The sequence below is a fragment of the Phyllostomus discolor genome, chromosome 4 (assembly GCF_004126475.2).
Source record: "Phyllostomus discolor isolate MPI-MPIP mPhyDis1 chromosome 4, mPhyDis1.pri.v3, whole genome shotgun sequence".
Classification (NCBI taxonomy): Eukaryota; Metazoa; Chordata; class Mammalia; order Chiroptera; family Phyllostomidae; genus Phyllostomus; species Phyllostomus discolor.
Window position 1 is genome coordinate 118,682,579 of NC_040906.2, and position 15,062 is coordinate 118,697,640.

Genomic DNA, 15,062 nt, shown 5'->3' on the forward strand with positions numbered 1-15,062 from the left:
AACATGACCTTCCAGAGCCATCCTAGAGAGCCGAACAAAGCCTGGCATTTCACGCCTGCCTCTGATTTACCCCCCACATTCAGTGCAGCCTACATCTCTATTTTGCCATTTTTGCTGATTGGTCGAGATAAGCGCTTTTGCTGGGCTGGGTTTTTGTTTTTCCTATTTTGTTTTACGTTCAAAAAGAACACAGCGCTATACTCTCTCTGGACTCAGGAACAATGGGTATCAGACAATAAACTGACATAAACATTCTATTCTTTCTCCCCCTGGTCAAAGCCCGTCTTATTCTGCCTAGGTCATTGTTGAATGATGGCTTCTCCAAATTCCCCAGGGGGACGAACACAAATGTAAAAGCCCCTGTTTTACAAAGGTGATGACTGCGCTTTAAACCGAGGGGAGGAAGGCAAGTTCTGATCCACTGGTTCCACCGGACCGGAGAGGGAACGCCGAGCTGCTGCGGGGTGTGTTGTGGGGTGCCAACGAGCACAGAAGTGAAAAGTGCAGGAACCAAATGGATAAGGTGTTTTGTATTTTTTTAATTTCCTTTTGCAATGATCTTGAATTTTTTCAGGATAAATTAATTTTATTCTTCAAGAAATCTCCCTGGCTTCTCAAATTTTTTTACTCCCTGGGGCAAGGGTGGGGGCATGATTAATCCCTTCTGCTTCTGGCCAGTGGTAGAGGAATGTATTTTAACTTACCAGCTGTGCGGCCTCGGGCAAATTACTTAACCACTCTGTGCCTCACATTCCCCGCCTGAATAAATGAGGAAAATAACAATGCTTATCTCAAAGAGTTTCTTTGGGCATTAAATGTGATACTATAGTAACGTGTTTAGAGCAGTGCCTGACACACAGTAAGCCCTATATAAAATTTTAGTCATTGTTTCTATTTAATTTTTTCCTCTAATTTACCTGTTTATTTACTTTCTGGATCCAAAACAGAACATACAATCATGGGGATATTTTCCAGAATACAAAGTTGTTCTCTCTGATAAATGGAACTGAGAGATGCCTCAGTGTTAGGGGGCTCTGGCCTCACACTGTACATCCTGTTAAGGGTTTCGAAGGCAATCCACAGGTGTGGGTTGATCGAGGTTCCTTGGAAACCGCCCTGTCCTCTCCATGCTTGTTTCAAGGGCCTCTCTAGAATTCTAGGGCGTTTTGGACGACAGCCACCAGTGTTCCTTTCTTAAAGAACAGGGCTGCTGTTTTGCCCTGCTTGTCTCAGCCGAGTCCTGTGTCCTCATCCTCACCTTTCTTCCATGAAAGAGTCCCAATAAGGCATGGCATTAACAGCTTGAGATGTTAAAGCTCCCACAAGTCAGCGGTTTGCGGAAGCGATCGGATCCCAGCCCTGGATCCTAGTTCCAGGATGCTCTTTCTTTAGACTTACTTTTGTCAGCACCTTTCGATTTCTGCATCTCCCCTGTCAATTTAGCACCATTAGTCATTCCTCGGAAGCAAAACCCCACTCCTTCAGTTGTTCGAATGGCTGTTCTCCGCTCTCATTCTAATCTGCCCCTGTACTCCTGGGACTGAGGTCGTCATCCCTTCACATGGAAAACATTATACTTTGGTACCGAAATGATTCTGCCAAAGGATTAAAAATGAATTTTGCTAAATCATTATTTTTTAAAAATTGAAATGCTAGAAGTCGTCTCATTGGACAAAAACATTAATTTAGTGCTTCCTGGCTCGATTTGGCTAAAGCCATAAGAAAGCAAAAATTCACCAGTGAAAAACTTATCTCTAGGCAGGGTGATAGTTCCATCTATTCACTTATTCACTAATTGTTTTTAAATCCTCACCAGAGGATATGTTTACTGATTTTAGAGAGAGAGGAAGGGAGAGGCAGGGAGCGAAAGAGAGATAGAGATAGAGAGATAGATAGATAGATAAAGAGAGAGAGAGACAGAGACAGACAGAGACACCGATGTGAGAGAGGAACGTCGTGTGAGAGAGGAACACCCACTGGTTTCCTTACGGACCCTGATTGGAGATAGAACCCACAACCCTTTGGTGTTCAGGATGACACTCCTACCAATGGAACCACTTGGCCAGGGCATCCAATATGGATTGAGCGTCTGCTATGTGCAAGGTGCCATCAGGCACTGGGAGTACCAAAATGAGTAAAACATACTCATAAAACTCTCTCCCCTCAAAAAGCAGGGAAGACAGTAACTTAAATGATAAAAAATTACCATGTGGAAAAGTGAGTGTTGTAAGAAGTGCCACGAGGAGACTGAAGGCGGGACTCCTCCTGTCGGCACCCCCTGGGGAGGGGGCTGAGAGGTGGGTGGGGAGGAGGCGCCCTCGTTGTTGCAGCTGAAACAGCTGCCAGAGGCCCAGGCCTCTAATAGAGCTTTCTGATATTTTCAACTTGATCGCTGGATACAAATCATTCATCTTTATGGGGCGAAGAAGCTTCAAGGACACAGGAAAAGGACAAATGGATGACTAAATCAAGAGAAATAGCCTCAAATTGCTGTCAAGGGATGGAGAGAAAGCTACCCTAGGGAATTTGTCCAAATTACAGCTGTTTCATGGGACGCAATGTTAGTCATCCTTAAAAAGCAGGAAACCTGTGAGATTCGCTCTTGCACATGTAGTGCACAGGCCTTCATTTGTACACTCACCAGACCCTGGGTTAGGTGTCGTGGAGTCACAGTGGTGTCACAGATAATTGTCAGTTCAGGGACAGGATGAACGTTTTGCCCGTGTCAGAGCACAGCGGACATAAAGTCCACCGAGGCAGCCGGCGCGTCCTTCACCCGTCCCTGGATCTGGCCAAATGGGGAGTCAGAAGAGAAATAGCCACCAACCGGCTGGTTCGCTCACCTTTCTACAGCTCAGTGTTCTGATCTGTTAAATGGGGGAGTTCCTATCTTGTTGATTGTGCAGCAGGGCACTTCAGGGATGGTAGACAGTACAGGAACGGTGAGGCTCATAGGTGAGTAGCACAGTTAAGCATTCTTATCACTGTTGACAAGTTATACACCACTCTTAAAAAAAAAACCCTGTTTTTTCTCTGCCTCCTTAAGACCATTTCATTCTTCCTCCTCCCTCGTCCATGCTAGGCTTGTGTGCATCCCTTCAGAGGCCGAATTCCCATTCCATCCATCCCTTCTGCCTCTGTCAGCCCCTGGCCACCCTGGTCCCTGGAAGTGCCCTCCACACCTAGACTCACCTCCATTAGCTGTGAGGTGTCGAGACTTGCCTGTATCTTGCTTTTGCATCAAGCTTTGTAAACATGAACTACATAGGAATTTTCTTTCCCATTTTGGATAAAACATGTTTTGAAGTCATTGAATTACCAGCTCCAAGTGAGCGGACAAGACGCCCCTGGGCTTGGCTGGTCAGAAAGTCTGACTCGGCAGGAGGAGCACGGCGTAGGAAGCCCTGTCATTGCAGGTCACTTCTCCTCACCCCTGGGCCTCAGGGTCATTGCAGGTCACTTCTCCCCGCCCCTGGGCCTCAGGTTTTCCCTCCTGTAAAACAGAAGTTGGCCAGTGACTCCTAGTTCCTCTAGCCAAGACCTTAGTGATTCTGCAAAGGACTCCATTTGTTGACTTTCAGATTAACTGCACAAAGTGTTTAAATGTGTTCTCATTAATATCTGTGCACAGGAGTCAAACAGGCAGTGCCAAGGAGCTCGGCTCTGATTGGTCCATTTTGGGAGCTGTGCTTGCCTGTTTCTGAAGCATCCTGAGTTACCTTGGGAAGTGGCTTTGCAAGGCTTGACTTGAGACCGACTCAACTTTTACATTCGACGTTTATGCATATCACAGACACGGCTCTCTTTGGACAGGGAGTGCATATGCTCAGGATTCCTGTATGTGAGTCAGACTCTTAAGGAAATCACCCTTGACAAATATCTCCCTTATTATTATACTGCTTCTTTCGTCTGCCATCTTAGTTAGACATCTCCTGCTTCTCACAATGGCTCTTTGAGGGAAAACAATGGCCATTTTAAAGGCCCTAGAAGCTGAGTGACTGGGTGGTGATTTCACAGAAACCCCCAAAGAGCTTGCTCTTGAGAGCCCCATAATTTAACTGCTGGCCACACGTGGGACAGCCAGTAACTGTCTTGCAGGGAGTGCTTATTAATCAAATTAGCCTCATGCTAATTTGAGGATCCCATAGGGTGACCAGCTCTTCCTGCTTTGCCTGTCAGTTGCCTGGTTTTAGCATTGAAAGTTCCCAGGAACCCCTCAGTACTGGGCGAAACAGGACAGTGGGTGGCTCTAATTCACCAGTTTTCAAGATTCAGTGTATATAAAAATCAATATGTGTGATGATGAAAACTGCAGTTTTCTGAGGTGGATGATTCTGGTCCCAGTGTTTTCCTGCCCACACTAAGGAACAGAGCTTAGAAATGTATCGTCCCTGGCATTTGGCATTTGGCCACCAATGGTTCTTGAACTCATCTGTACATCAGAATCACCTGGGGAGCTTTTAAAAGAAGTGCTAATGCTTGCACTTGATTCAAATCAATGAAATTAGAATTTGTTGGGATGCAGTCATGGCATTGGGGTTACATATTTAAAGCCCCACCCCTCATACTGGAAAACTACTGGTAAGTGGAGCAGACGCAATGCCATTACTTCCCTTGGGATCCATAGTGCCTTAAACCTCAGCTGCCACTGGTTGTAGCCCCGCCACCATCCCCTCACCTGCTATAATACAGGAAACATACTCTGGAGTGCAAGGTGGCAACATCTGCTGAAATTGAGGACAACATCACTTCTAGGTATAAAACAGGTAAGAAAATTTGGGAAAAGTGGATAGGAGATATGCACAAGAATGTTAACTGTAGATTTAATTGTAACAGCAAGAAACTGAAAACAATCTAAATGTCCATCAACCAGAGAATGGATGCATAAAGAATGATGGTTTATTCACCCAATGGAACACTATATTGCACTGAAAATGAGTGAATCCGAGATACATATCCCAACATTGGAACAAAGTGACCGTAGGACTTTTCTAAAGTTTGAAGCTACTGTGACCAACTTCTTAGGGACTCAGAAGCTTCACTTTGGCAACCAGACTGTCTTGTAGCAGAGGGCTCCTGGGCCCAACTGTGACAGCAATAAAACAGTCACACAGCATAGTAGCCTCACACCAGCTGCTAGAGTTCATGCTGCTTGTTCTGAGGAAATAACTTTACTGTGGTATAGAGAGAAATCCCATAAGAATTAAGTAGTTTTTTCTGATCTTAAACTGTCTCCACTGCAATCCGGATGCCACATTTTAGAACTGGTTCCTGAGTTGCTTTTAAACAGCTACAAAGTCTGATGCTGCAGTCTCATTCCTCATGCCTCTCGTTGTCCACATACAGCAATAAATCCATTAGAAATGCAGATGTGACCACGAACTCTGGATTTCAAGGTTGTTAATCTCATTTGGCTTTTCTAGGTTGCTGACACATGTTTAATTTTAAAAGGGCCACAGAGCTTACCTGGTCCTAGTTTGGCCACGGCATAGAGGAGGTCGTAGTTGAGGACTGGGGTGGCATCGCTGATGGGCTGCCAGCCAACAGGAGGAGATGCAGGGGGTGAGATGAGAAACTGTTTGGCCGGCTGTGGTGGGGCCAGATGCAGTTTGTCTCCATCTGTCTCTGGAGTCTGAACCTTTTAAACAGAACCGAAATGAAGACACATGATTCATCATGGCTCAGATGCACCACATTGGTACACTAAGGTGCAGAGTCTCACTTTTAGCCTTAATAATTATTCCTTACCACCCACCATGTGCTCAATTATCATAAAACAGTGGCTCTCAACCTTTAGTGAGCATCAGAATTGCCTGGAAAGGTTACCAAAATACAGATTGCTGAGCCCCACTGTGGAGTTTCTCACTCAGTAGATCTGGGATGGGGCCCAAGAATTTGTGTTGCTAACAAGTTCTCAGGTGAGGCTGATAGTTCAGTTCTCAGATCCACTCCAAATCCATCCATCTATCCTCCCTTCCTTCCTTCCTTCCTTCCTTCCTTCCTTCCTTCCTTCCTTCCTCGAGGTGAAATTCACAAACTATGAAATTAACCAGTTTGAAGTAATTCAGTGGCATTTGGTATATTTTCAATGTTTGCAATCACCATTTCTATCTATATCCAAAACATTTTTATCACTGCCAAGGAAAACCTATACCCAGTTACTACCATTTCATCTCCAAGCAGAGTGTGGCAAGCACCAATATGATTTCTACCTCTGTGCATTTACCTATTCTGACCACTTCATATAAATGGAATAATAGAATATACAAGCTTTTATGTCTGGTTTCTTCAGTTAGCATAATGCTTTCAAGGTTCTTCCATGTTGTTGCATGTATCACTATTTCATTCCTTTTTATGGCCAATAATATTCCATTGAATGAATAGACCACTATTTGATTACCTGTTCACTCACTGATGGACATTTGGGTTGTTTCTACCTTTTGCCTATTTTGAGTAATGCTGCTATGAACATATGTGTGCATGTATTCGTTTGACATCAATTTTCAATTTTCTTTGACAAATACCTAGCAGTGGAATTGCTGGGTCAGTTGGCACCTCTATGCTTAACTTTTTAAGGAAATGGTGGGGTTTTAACTGATGAGGAAACTGAGGTTTCTCCAAGGCACACACGTTATTAGCAGTGTAGGCTTTGAACAAGGGTCTGAGTCCAAAATCTAAGTTCTTTTTCTTTTGTAGTTTTTATTTTATTTCATTGTGGTGAGAGCACTTAACATGAGGCCTAACCTCTTAACAAACCGCTAACTGTACAATGCACGATTGTGGGTGGTAGGCACAGCCCTGTATGGCAGGCCCCTGAGCTTACTCACCTTGCCTGACAGAAACGTTATGCCTGTTGATCAGTAACTTCTCATTTCCCTCTCCCCTGCCCCTGGCTATCATCATTCCACACTTTGGTTCTATGAATTTGACTATTTTAGTTACCTCATATACATGGAATCATGCAATATTTGTCTTTCTGTCTTTCTGTCTTATTTCACTTAGCTAATGTCCTCGAGGTTCACCCATGTTATTGCATATTGCAGAATGTCCACATTACCTACAGTAATCTACAGATTCAATGCAATCCCTAGCAAAATCCCAGGGATTTTTTTACAGAAATAGGAAAAAATAATTCTAAAGTTCATATAGAACCATGAAATACATCAAATAGCCAAATCAATCTTGAGAGAAATAATATCACACTTCCTAGTCTAAAAATATATTTAGCCCAGCCTGGCATAGCTCAGTGGATTGAGTGCAGACTGCAGACCAAAGGGTCACTGGTTCAATACCCAGTCAAGGCACATGCCTGGGTTGCAGGCCAGGTCCCCAGTAAGAGGCATGTGAGAGGCAACCACAAATTGATGTTTCTCTCCCTCTCTTTCTCCTTCTATTCCCCTCTCTCTAAAAATAAATAAATAAAATAAAAATATATTTAAAAGCTATAGTGATCAAAATAGCATGGTACTGCAATTAAAACAGACATAGGAAACAATAGAACAGAATAGAAGCTCAGAAATATATCCACATATAGAGGGTCAACTGATCTTCAACAGTGGCATCAAGAACACACAATCAGGAGAGGATGGTCTCTTTAACAATAGTGCAGGGAAAACTGATTTTCACATGTAAGAGAATGAAACAGTATCCTTATCTTACACTATACACAAAAGTTAATTTAAGTGAATTAGGGACTTAAAATGTAAGATATGAAACTGTAAAACTCCTAGAAGAAAATATAGGGGAAACATCTTCATGACATTGGCCTTGGCAATGATTTCATGGATATGACACCAAAAGATAACCAGGCAACAAAAACAAAAATGAACAAATGGGACTACATCAAGCTGAGTATTTCGAACAGAAAATAAAATAACAAAGTGAAGTGGCAATCTACAGATTGGAAGAAAATATTTGCAAACCATGTATAGGATAAGGGGCTACTCCCAAAATATATAAGGAACTCCTACAACTCAATAGTAAAAACACAAACAAAAACTGATGATTAAAAAGGGGTGTAAAGACTTCAATAGACATTTCTTCAAAGAAGACATACAAATGGTCAATATATATATGAAAAATGCTCAGTGCATTCATTATCAGGAAAAGGTAACTCAAAACACAATGAGATATCACCTCACACCTGTCAGGATGTCTATTTTAAAAAACAAAACAAAACAAAACACAAATCCCAAAACAAAAACAAAACAAAAAGACAAGTGTTGGAAAGAATTTGGAAAAATTGGAATCCTAGCCCTGGCTGGCGTAGCTCAGTGGATTGAGTGCGGGCTGCGAACCAAAGCGGGCTGCGAACCAAAGCATCGCAGGTTCGATTCCCAGTCAGGGCACATGCCTGGGTTGCAGGCCACAGCCCCCAGCAACCGCACATTGATGTTTCTCTCTCTCTCTCTTTCTCCCTCCCTTCCCTCTCTAAAAATAAATAAACAAAATCTTAAAAAAAAAAGAAAAATTGGAATCCTTGTATATAGTTGGTGGTTCTTCAAAAAACTTAAAATAGAACCAGAGTATGATCCATGAATTCCACTTCCAGGTATTTACCCAAAATAATGAAAACTAGGCTCTTGAAGAAATACTGGCACCCCCATGTGCATTGCAACCCTACTCACAACAGCCAGACATGGAGCCAACCTAAATGTCCACTGACAGGTGATGAAGGAAGAAATGTGGAATATACATAAAATGGAATGCTATTCAGCCCTAAAAAGAAGCAACATCTGTACCACCTTGTAGAGTCCAAAGGTGGAAATGATGCTTACTGACCAAAAAGAGATGGATCAAAATATTTACTGATGGCACATATGGCCACTGATTGTCCACTGTGTGGTCACTGTGTGCTTTGCCAAGAATTACCCATTCATTTTTGGAATAGCTAGAATTTGATTTTGGATTAAGTAAAACACAAAATTAGTTTCCTTATGTTTGTACCTTTTATCCTGCATGTGAACACTGCAAAGTATACAGTCCACTAAAACTGTCTTAAAATTTAAGTTTTAATTATAACCTTGCCAGGAAGGTTAGGGGTAGTTGTGATTAGAGCATTCTTTACAACTATTAGCTGGCATTTCTTATGCATCTACCGAATGCTAGGCAATTCAATACCCAATAATTTATTTAATCCTCATAACAACAGTCTTGGGTATATATAACCATCCCCATTTTATAGGTGAGGAAACTGAGACCCAGTGATACAATAATCTGGGTTAAAGCCCAGACTGTCAGTCCTCAGAGCCTGCTTTCTAAACCTCTATGCTAGCCCAGCTGGAGAATCATGATACAGGCTTATTTCTCAGTGGCCTACTTACAGACTACAAACCAACCTGAAAGTAGAAAAGAATTCCATTTGCATTGTTTAAAAAAGGCAAGAAATACTGTACGGCAAGAGGATTAACTTTGGTAAAAATTACTTTACCTGTGCAAAGTAGAGTTTTAATTTCTTCCCTCTGAACTGGGTTTCATGAAGCTCTATCCTGGCCCGGGCTGCAGATTTGGGGTTGCTGAAGTTTATCCGGACACGTCTGAAACTCTTAAATAGCTGGAACGTCACACAGTCATCATAAGTCCGGAACAGACCCTCAAATTTTTCCTGGTAAAAACAAACACAGAGAAACATCCATGGGTCATGTATTTCACATGATACCTGATCTGACAAAAACAAATAACTAAGTAAATGAACAGGCTGTTCCCAACATAAAATTAAAACAGAATACTGTTTATGTATTTGTTTCATCTGTCAGTCTGTTGCCAGGTGCCAAACATGCCTGTGGATTCAGCAAAGCATCCATAACCTGGCTCCAGAGATCCGTAGAATACAAGTGAATGGGGTTTAAAGTGCACAAGGAATCTAAACATTATGCAAAATATTTAGTAAGTTTCTGTGTATATGTGTTTTCTCCTCAGGGGAGGGATCTTAGCTGTCCTAAGATTCTCAAAGACACCCACTATTTCCAAACTGTTAGAACAATTGAGTAAAGCATGTGGCAGATGTTGTTAGTGACTCTTGATCTTGGTGGCACTTTTCTTGCCTAAAGGGATGGGAGCCCACACTCCTCAAACTCTTCTAGCATCATGTGATTAGTCCTAGTCAATGAAATGTGTGTAGAAGGCAGGAAAAAGCTCTTGAGAAATTTTTCAGTCTTTTTGTCTGCAGATGCCTTGTGTTTGAGGTGGTACAAAAGTTGGAAGCAGGGAGAGATCCTCAGCCTGAGTTCCTGAGTGGCTGCATGGAGCACAAATATATTTCTGCCTAACTCTCGCCCCATCCTATAGATGACTCTGCTTTAACAAGGGAAAAAAAGGCCTTCTGTTGCATTCAACCACTGAGAATTGTGGATCATTTTATTCCCTCAGCATAACCAAGTCTATCACAATACAAAGCAATCATTTAAAAATTTTGATTCAATGCAATTTTCAGTTCAACTGAACGACTCTGTTACAGGTTCACTTTGTACATTACATGGTCTCCAGGCTTTAGGAGGATACAGAAATGGGTATCATTTTGTTTCGACTCACAATGATCTAACATAATGTGAGAGGCAGACAGAGACACAAATAAGAGAATTCTCATATGATTAGGAAAAGACATAGAGGGCTAAAAAAATTGTGCATTAACACCATCTGTCTGGTTCCTCTTAGCCTTAGAAAAAATCCTTATTATAAATAACAAAATGAGTGCCTGTTAAGTTATTGATTGTTCTTAATGGAGAAACTACCACTAAAGACATAACTTCTATTAAAAATCCCCAATTCTTTTATTTTTACAGTTAAAGTTATTTTTTCATAAGAGTGAGTACAAGTGGGACTGAAGATGCACAAAAGATTCTGTGAGACTCGATGAATTTTGATTTGAAAAGGACCTAAAGGATAATTAACTCAACTTTTTCCTTCTCACCTCTATCATTTTACAAATCAGGACCTCGAGGTCTACAGAGAGAGGACTTGCTCAGAGCCTCACTGGCCAAAGTCCTTGAAACCCTGAATACAAAGATGCTTTCAACTACAGAAAAAATTGCGCCACTAGAGTGAGAGGAAGAGATAGTTGCTTTAATGAGAGAAAGAGATGGATGGCAATAAAATGACCCAAGCATCTAAGAGAATCAACAACATAATGTGGGGTTGTAAAATCCCTGACCTCGAGGTTGCATAGGAAGAGGAACTCACACGTCACAAAGGTCTCCTGGGGCATCCAGATGAAATTGTCTCAGACCCTCAAGTCCCTGGTGATCCTTCCAAATGCTGTTGCCCATTTCTGAGATTCCCCAGAGGAATCAGTTCCCCCATTTCAGACTCCTGCGTCTGTACACTTTCTCTTTTATACCAGGTCTATTCAGCTCAGAACCCCAAAGAATACACTCAAAGCAAGTTTTATTTGTTTTGTTTTGCTTCGTGAATGAATGGAGATTTGCTCCTATCAAGAGCAAAACCACAATCTTTCCTTGTCTGTTCCATGGCAAGTTTTTTCTTATCTTTAAAGCCTTGGGATTGGCCAACTCCCAGGCCCAGGGCCTGAACTACACGCCCCCATGGGGACTCATCATGGAATTCTGTGCTTTCCTGAACAGAAATCCTAGTGAATGCAATGTTTTCTGGTCCCTAACAATGATGGCATTCCCAGCTGGTCAAATAACAGCTGGTAGTTTGATTAACTTGGAGAATTTTTAGGAGTGGGGGGAATTAAGAGACTAAAAGCTCTTATTGCTATACAGAGTATTGCCTTCTTGAGGACAAAATCTTTGGGTCATCTCTGTGGCTCTATGCTTTTCCATTTCCAGTTTGGGAGCTCCATCTCCCTATGGCCACCCCAAGGCCTCAGCAGGAACATTAAGATTAAGAAAAAATGGGTGGTGGGGGGAGGTGCTCATTTCCTTTGGGTCCAAGTCACTACTTTTTAGTCTCTATTTCTCCCTAATGCCTCACATTTCAGTCATTCAGAGCTGTTTGGCCTCAGGGGCCTGGATCACTGAGAAAGGAATCAAGGAGTCCTGGCCCTGGGCTTAGGGGAGAGGTGACAATAAATGGCCTTTGTGCTGCCTCTGCTGAGAGGCTTTGGCAGGTGTCAATAACGATTTGTAATTTTTTCTCCACTGCTCCTCAAAAGAGGGATCCAGACAGCTACTACCATCAAGTTGGAACTGGCAAATGACAGAAACCTCTTTGACATCCCTTGTTTGGGGCTGGGCCATCTGGGGCTCAAACTCGACAATGATGATGATGATGATGATGATAATAATAATAGACAAATTACACTTGATGTGTTCTCTCTGCACAGGTCTTTTAGGAGTTGTAGGGGCAGGTGGGAAACAAATGAGGTAAAACCTGGCCAAAAATTAGGGACTTGCTGGCCATCTCTATTTTTTTCATAAGTTATATGACAAACATTTCATTTGCTAAGGTGATATGATACCAGGCCAAATTGATTAGAGGCAGATTTAGCACAGTGAACCTGCCTGACATACTCTTGGCCAGATGTATCCTTAGGCAAAATGGTGCCAAGAACAAAGCCAGCCACAGGGGCCCTCCACCTGCCCTTACAGCAAATTTCCCGTGTTTTGAACGCTCAGTGTCCCACCAGGCACATAGCAATATTTTGCTGACCACAGTCTATCAGACTGCTCGCATTTACTACCCAACAAATCCAATAAATTACTCATTTTTCTCAATGGTTAGTTGGTTTTTTTTTGTAGTCACTGTTTTGAATAAGTTCTACAACAGTGATCTTAAATTTTGGTCTCAAGAGCTAGCTATAGTCTTAAAAATTGTGGAGGCTCCTAAAGAACATTTGTTAATGTTAGTGTCATCTATCCATGTTTATTGCACTAGAAATTAAAACTGAAAAATTAAAAAAATATTTATTTATAAATCCATTAGAAGTAATAATAATAAAACAACTATAGTTAAAATAATCTTTTTTTGGAACAATAACCTTTGCAAAACAAGAAAAAAATTAATAAGAAGATTGGCATTGTTTTACATTTTTTTCCAAATTTCTATAATTTCTAACTTAATAGAAGACACCTGGAATCTCACAACGGCTTCTGTGTTTTCAATCTATTAACACTTTGCTGTTTTGTCTACACAGGGCATGAAGAAAAGTAGAGTTCCGGCCAAGACGGAGGGGTAGGTAGAAACCCTTCACTTCCATGCACAACCAAAAGGAGGATCACAACCAATCTCAAATCAATAAACAATCAGAAGTGCCAGAAAATGAAACTGCATGGAACTCTGACAACCAAGAAATTAAAGAAAAAGTCAATCAGAACAACCAGACAGTAAGAACCCACAACAGGCAGTGGATTGTGCAGACGGGGCTGGCTGAAGGCAAAACTGAGACTCAGAGCTGACCGTGGACTATGGCGGTTGCCGCTGCAGGAGAAACTCCCAGTCTTACAACAGGCTGCGCTGAAAAGTCTGCTAGAGATGAGCAGGTGAGCTGCACAGTTCCCTCTCTGGCCCCTCCCCCACAGGCAGCACAGCAAGGAGGTTTGCCCTGCTTGGGAGAATACCTAAGGCCCTGCCCTCTTATGACCTATTGGGTGTGCCACAACAAAGAAATAGGGCCAAAATGAAAGAACAGAGCAAAGCCTCAGAAAGAGAACTAAGCGATGAAGAGATGGATAGCCAACCTATCTGATGGAGAATTTAAAGCCCTGGTAATCAAAATGCTCACAGAACTGCTTGAGCTTGGTCAAAAAATGAAAAAAACAAATGAAAGATACCCAGAATGAAATGAAGCAAAATATTCAGGGAACCAACAGTGACAGGAAGGAAACCAGGACTCAAAGCAACAATTTGGAACAAAGGGGGAAAATAACCATCTAACTGGAACGGAATGAAGAAACAAGAATTCACAAAGGTGAAGAAAGACTTACAAACCTCTCAGACAGCCTGAAATGTTCCAGTATCCAAATTATAGGGGTGCCAGAAGAATAACAACAGCAAGGAATTGAAAACTTATTTAAACAAATAATGAAGGAAAACTTCCCCAATCTGGCCAAGGAAATAGACTTCCAGGAAGTCCAGAAGCCCAGAGAATCCCAAAGAAGTTGGACCCAAAGAGGAACACACCAAAGCACACCATCATTAAGTTACACAAGATTAAAGATAGAGAGAGAATCCTAAAAGCAGCAAGAGGAAAGGAGACAGTTACCTACAAAGGAGTTCCCAAAGGACTATCAGCTGATTTCTCAAAACAAACCTTGCAGACAAGAAAGGGCTGGAAAGAGGTATTTGAAATCATGGAAGGCAAGAAAGGACCCACATCCAAGATGACTGTATCCAGCAAAGCTCTCATTTAGAATGGAAGGGCAGATAAAGTGCTTCCCAATAAGGTCAAGTTCAAGGAGTTCATCATCACCAATTCATTATTATATGAAATGTTAAAGGGACTTATCTGAGAAAAAGAAGATAAAAAATATGAACAATAAAATGACAACAAACTCACAACTATCAACAAATGAACCTAAAAGAAAAGAAAAACAACAAAAACGAAAACTAAGCAAACAACTAGAACAGGAATAGAATCAGAAAATGGAGATCACACAGAGGGAGTTCAGTGGGGAGGAGGAAGGGAGGGATGGGGGAAAAAGTACAGGGAAGAAGAGGCATAATTAGCAGGCATAAAATAGATGGGGAGAGATAAAAAATGATATAGGAAATAGAGAACTCAAAGAACTTATATGTACAACCCATGGACATAAACTAAGGGGTGGGGAATGCTGGAGGGTTGGGAGCACAGGGCGGAGAGGGGGAAAGGGGGGAAAATTGGGAAAACTATAAAAGCACAATCAATAAAAATACTTTTAAAAAAAGAAAAGAAAAACTGGCCTTACCCAAATATGTGGTTGCAAAGGGAGGAGTATTTTAATAGCCTTGCAAATAATTGTGAATATTCTTTATTGATACATCATTAAAACTCAACAAGTGATATTTTCTTAAAGTATATTGTGATGCTAAATCAGAAACCATAATCAAATACCATTTTTATTTGATTACTTTAAAATCCATTTATCTATTGGATATATTTGATGGATTTTTTGGCCTATGTA

The 15,062-nt window shown here is 41.6% G+C and overlaps 1 protein-coding gene across 4 annotated transcripts in view; it reads right to left on the reverse strand.

The window, feature by feature from the left end:
* Positions 1–15,062, reverse strand: part of RCAN2 (regulator of calcineurin 2) — a 261,968-nt gene that overhangs the window by 12,680 nt on the left and 234,226 nt on the right. For all 4 annotated transcript variants that reach the window (XM_028509078.2, XM_028509077.2, XM_036024184.1 and 1 more), the window contains 2 exons: positions 9,431–9,604; positions 5,467–5,638 (listed from right to left, as the gene is read on the reverse strand). In XM_028509078.2, the coding sequence (XP_028364879.1) occupies positions 5,467–5,638; positions 9,431–9,604 (346 nt within the window). The remainder of the gene's footprint in view (positions 1–5,466; positions 5,639–9,430; positions 9,605–15,062) is intronic.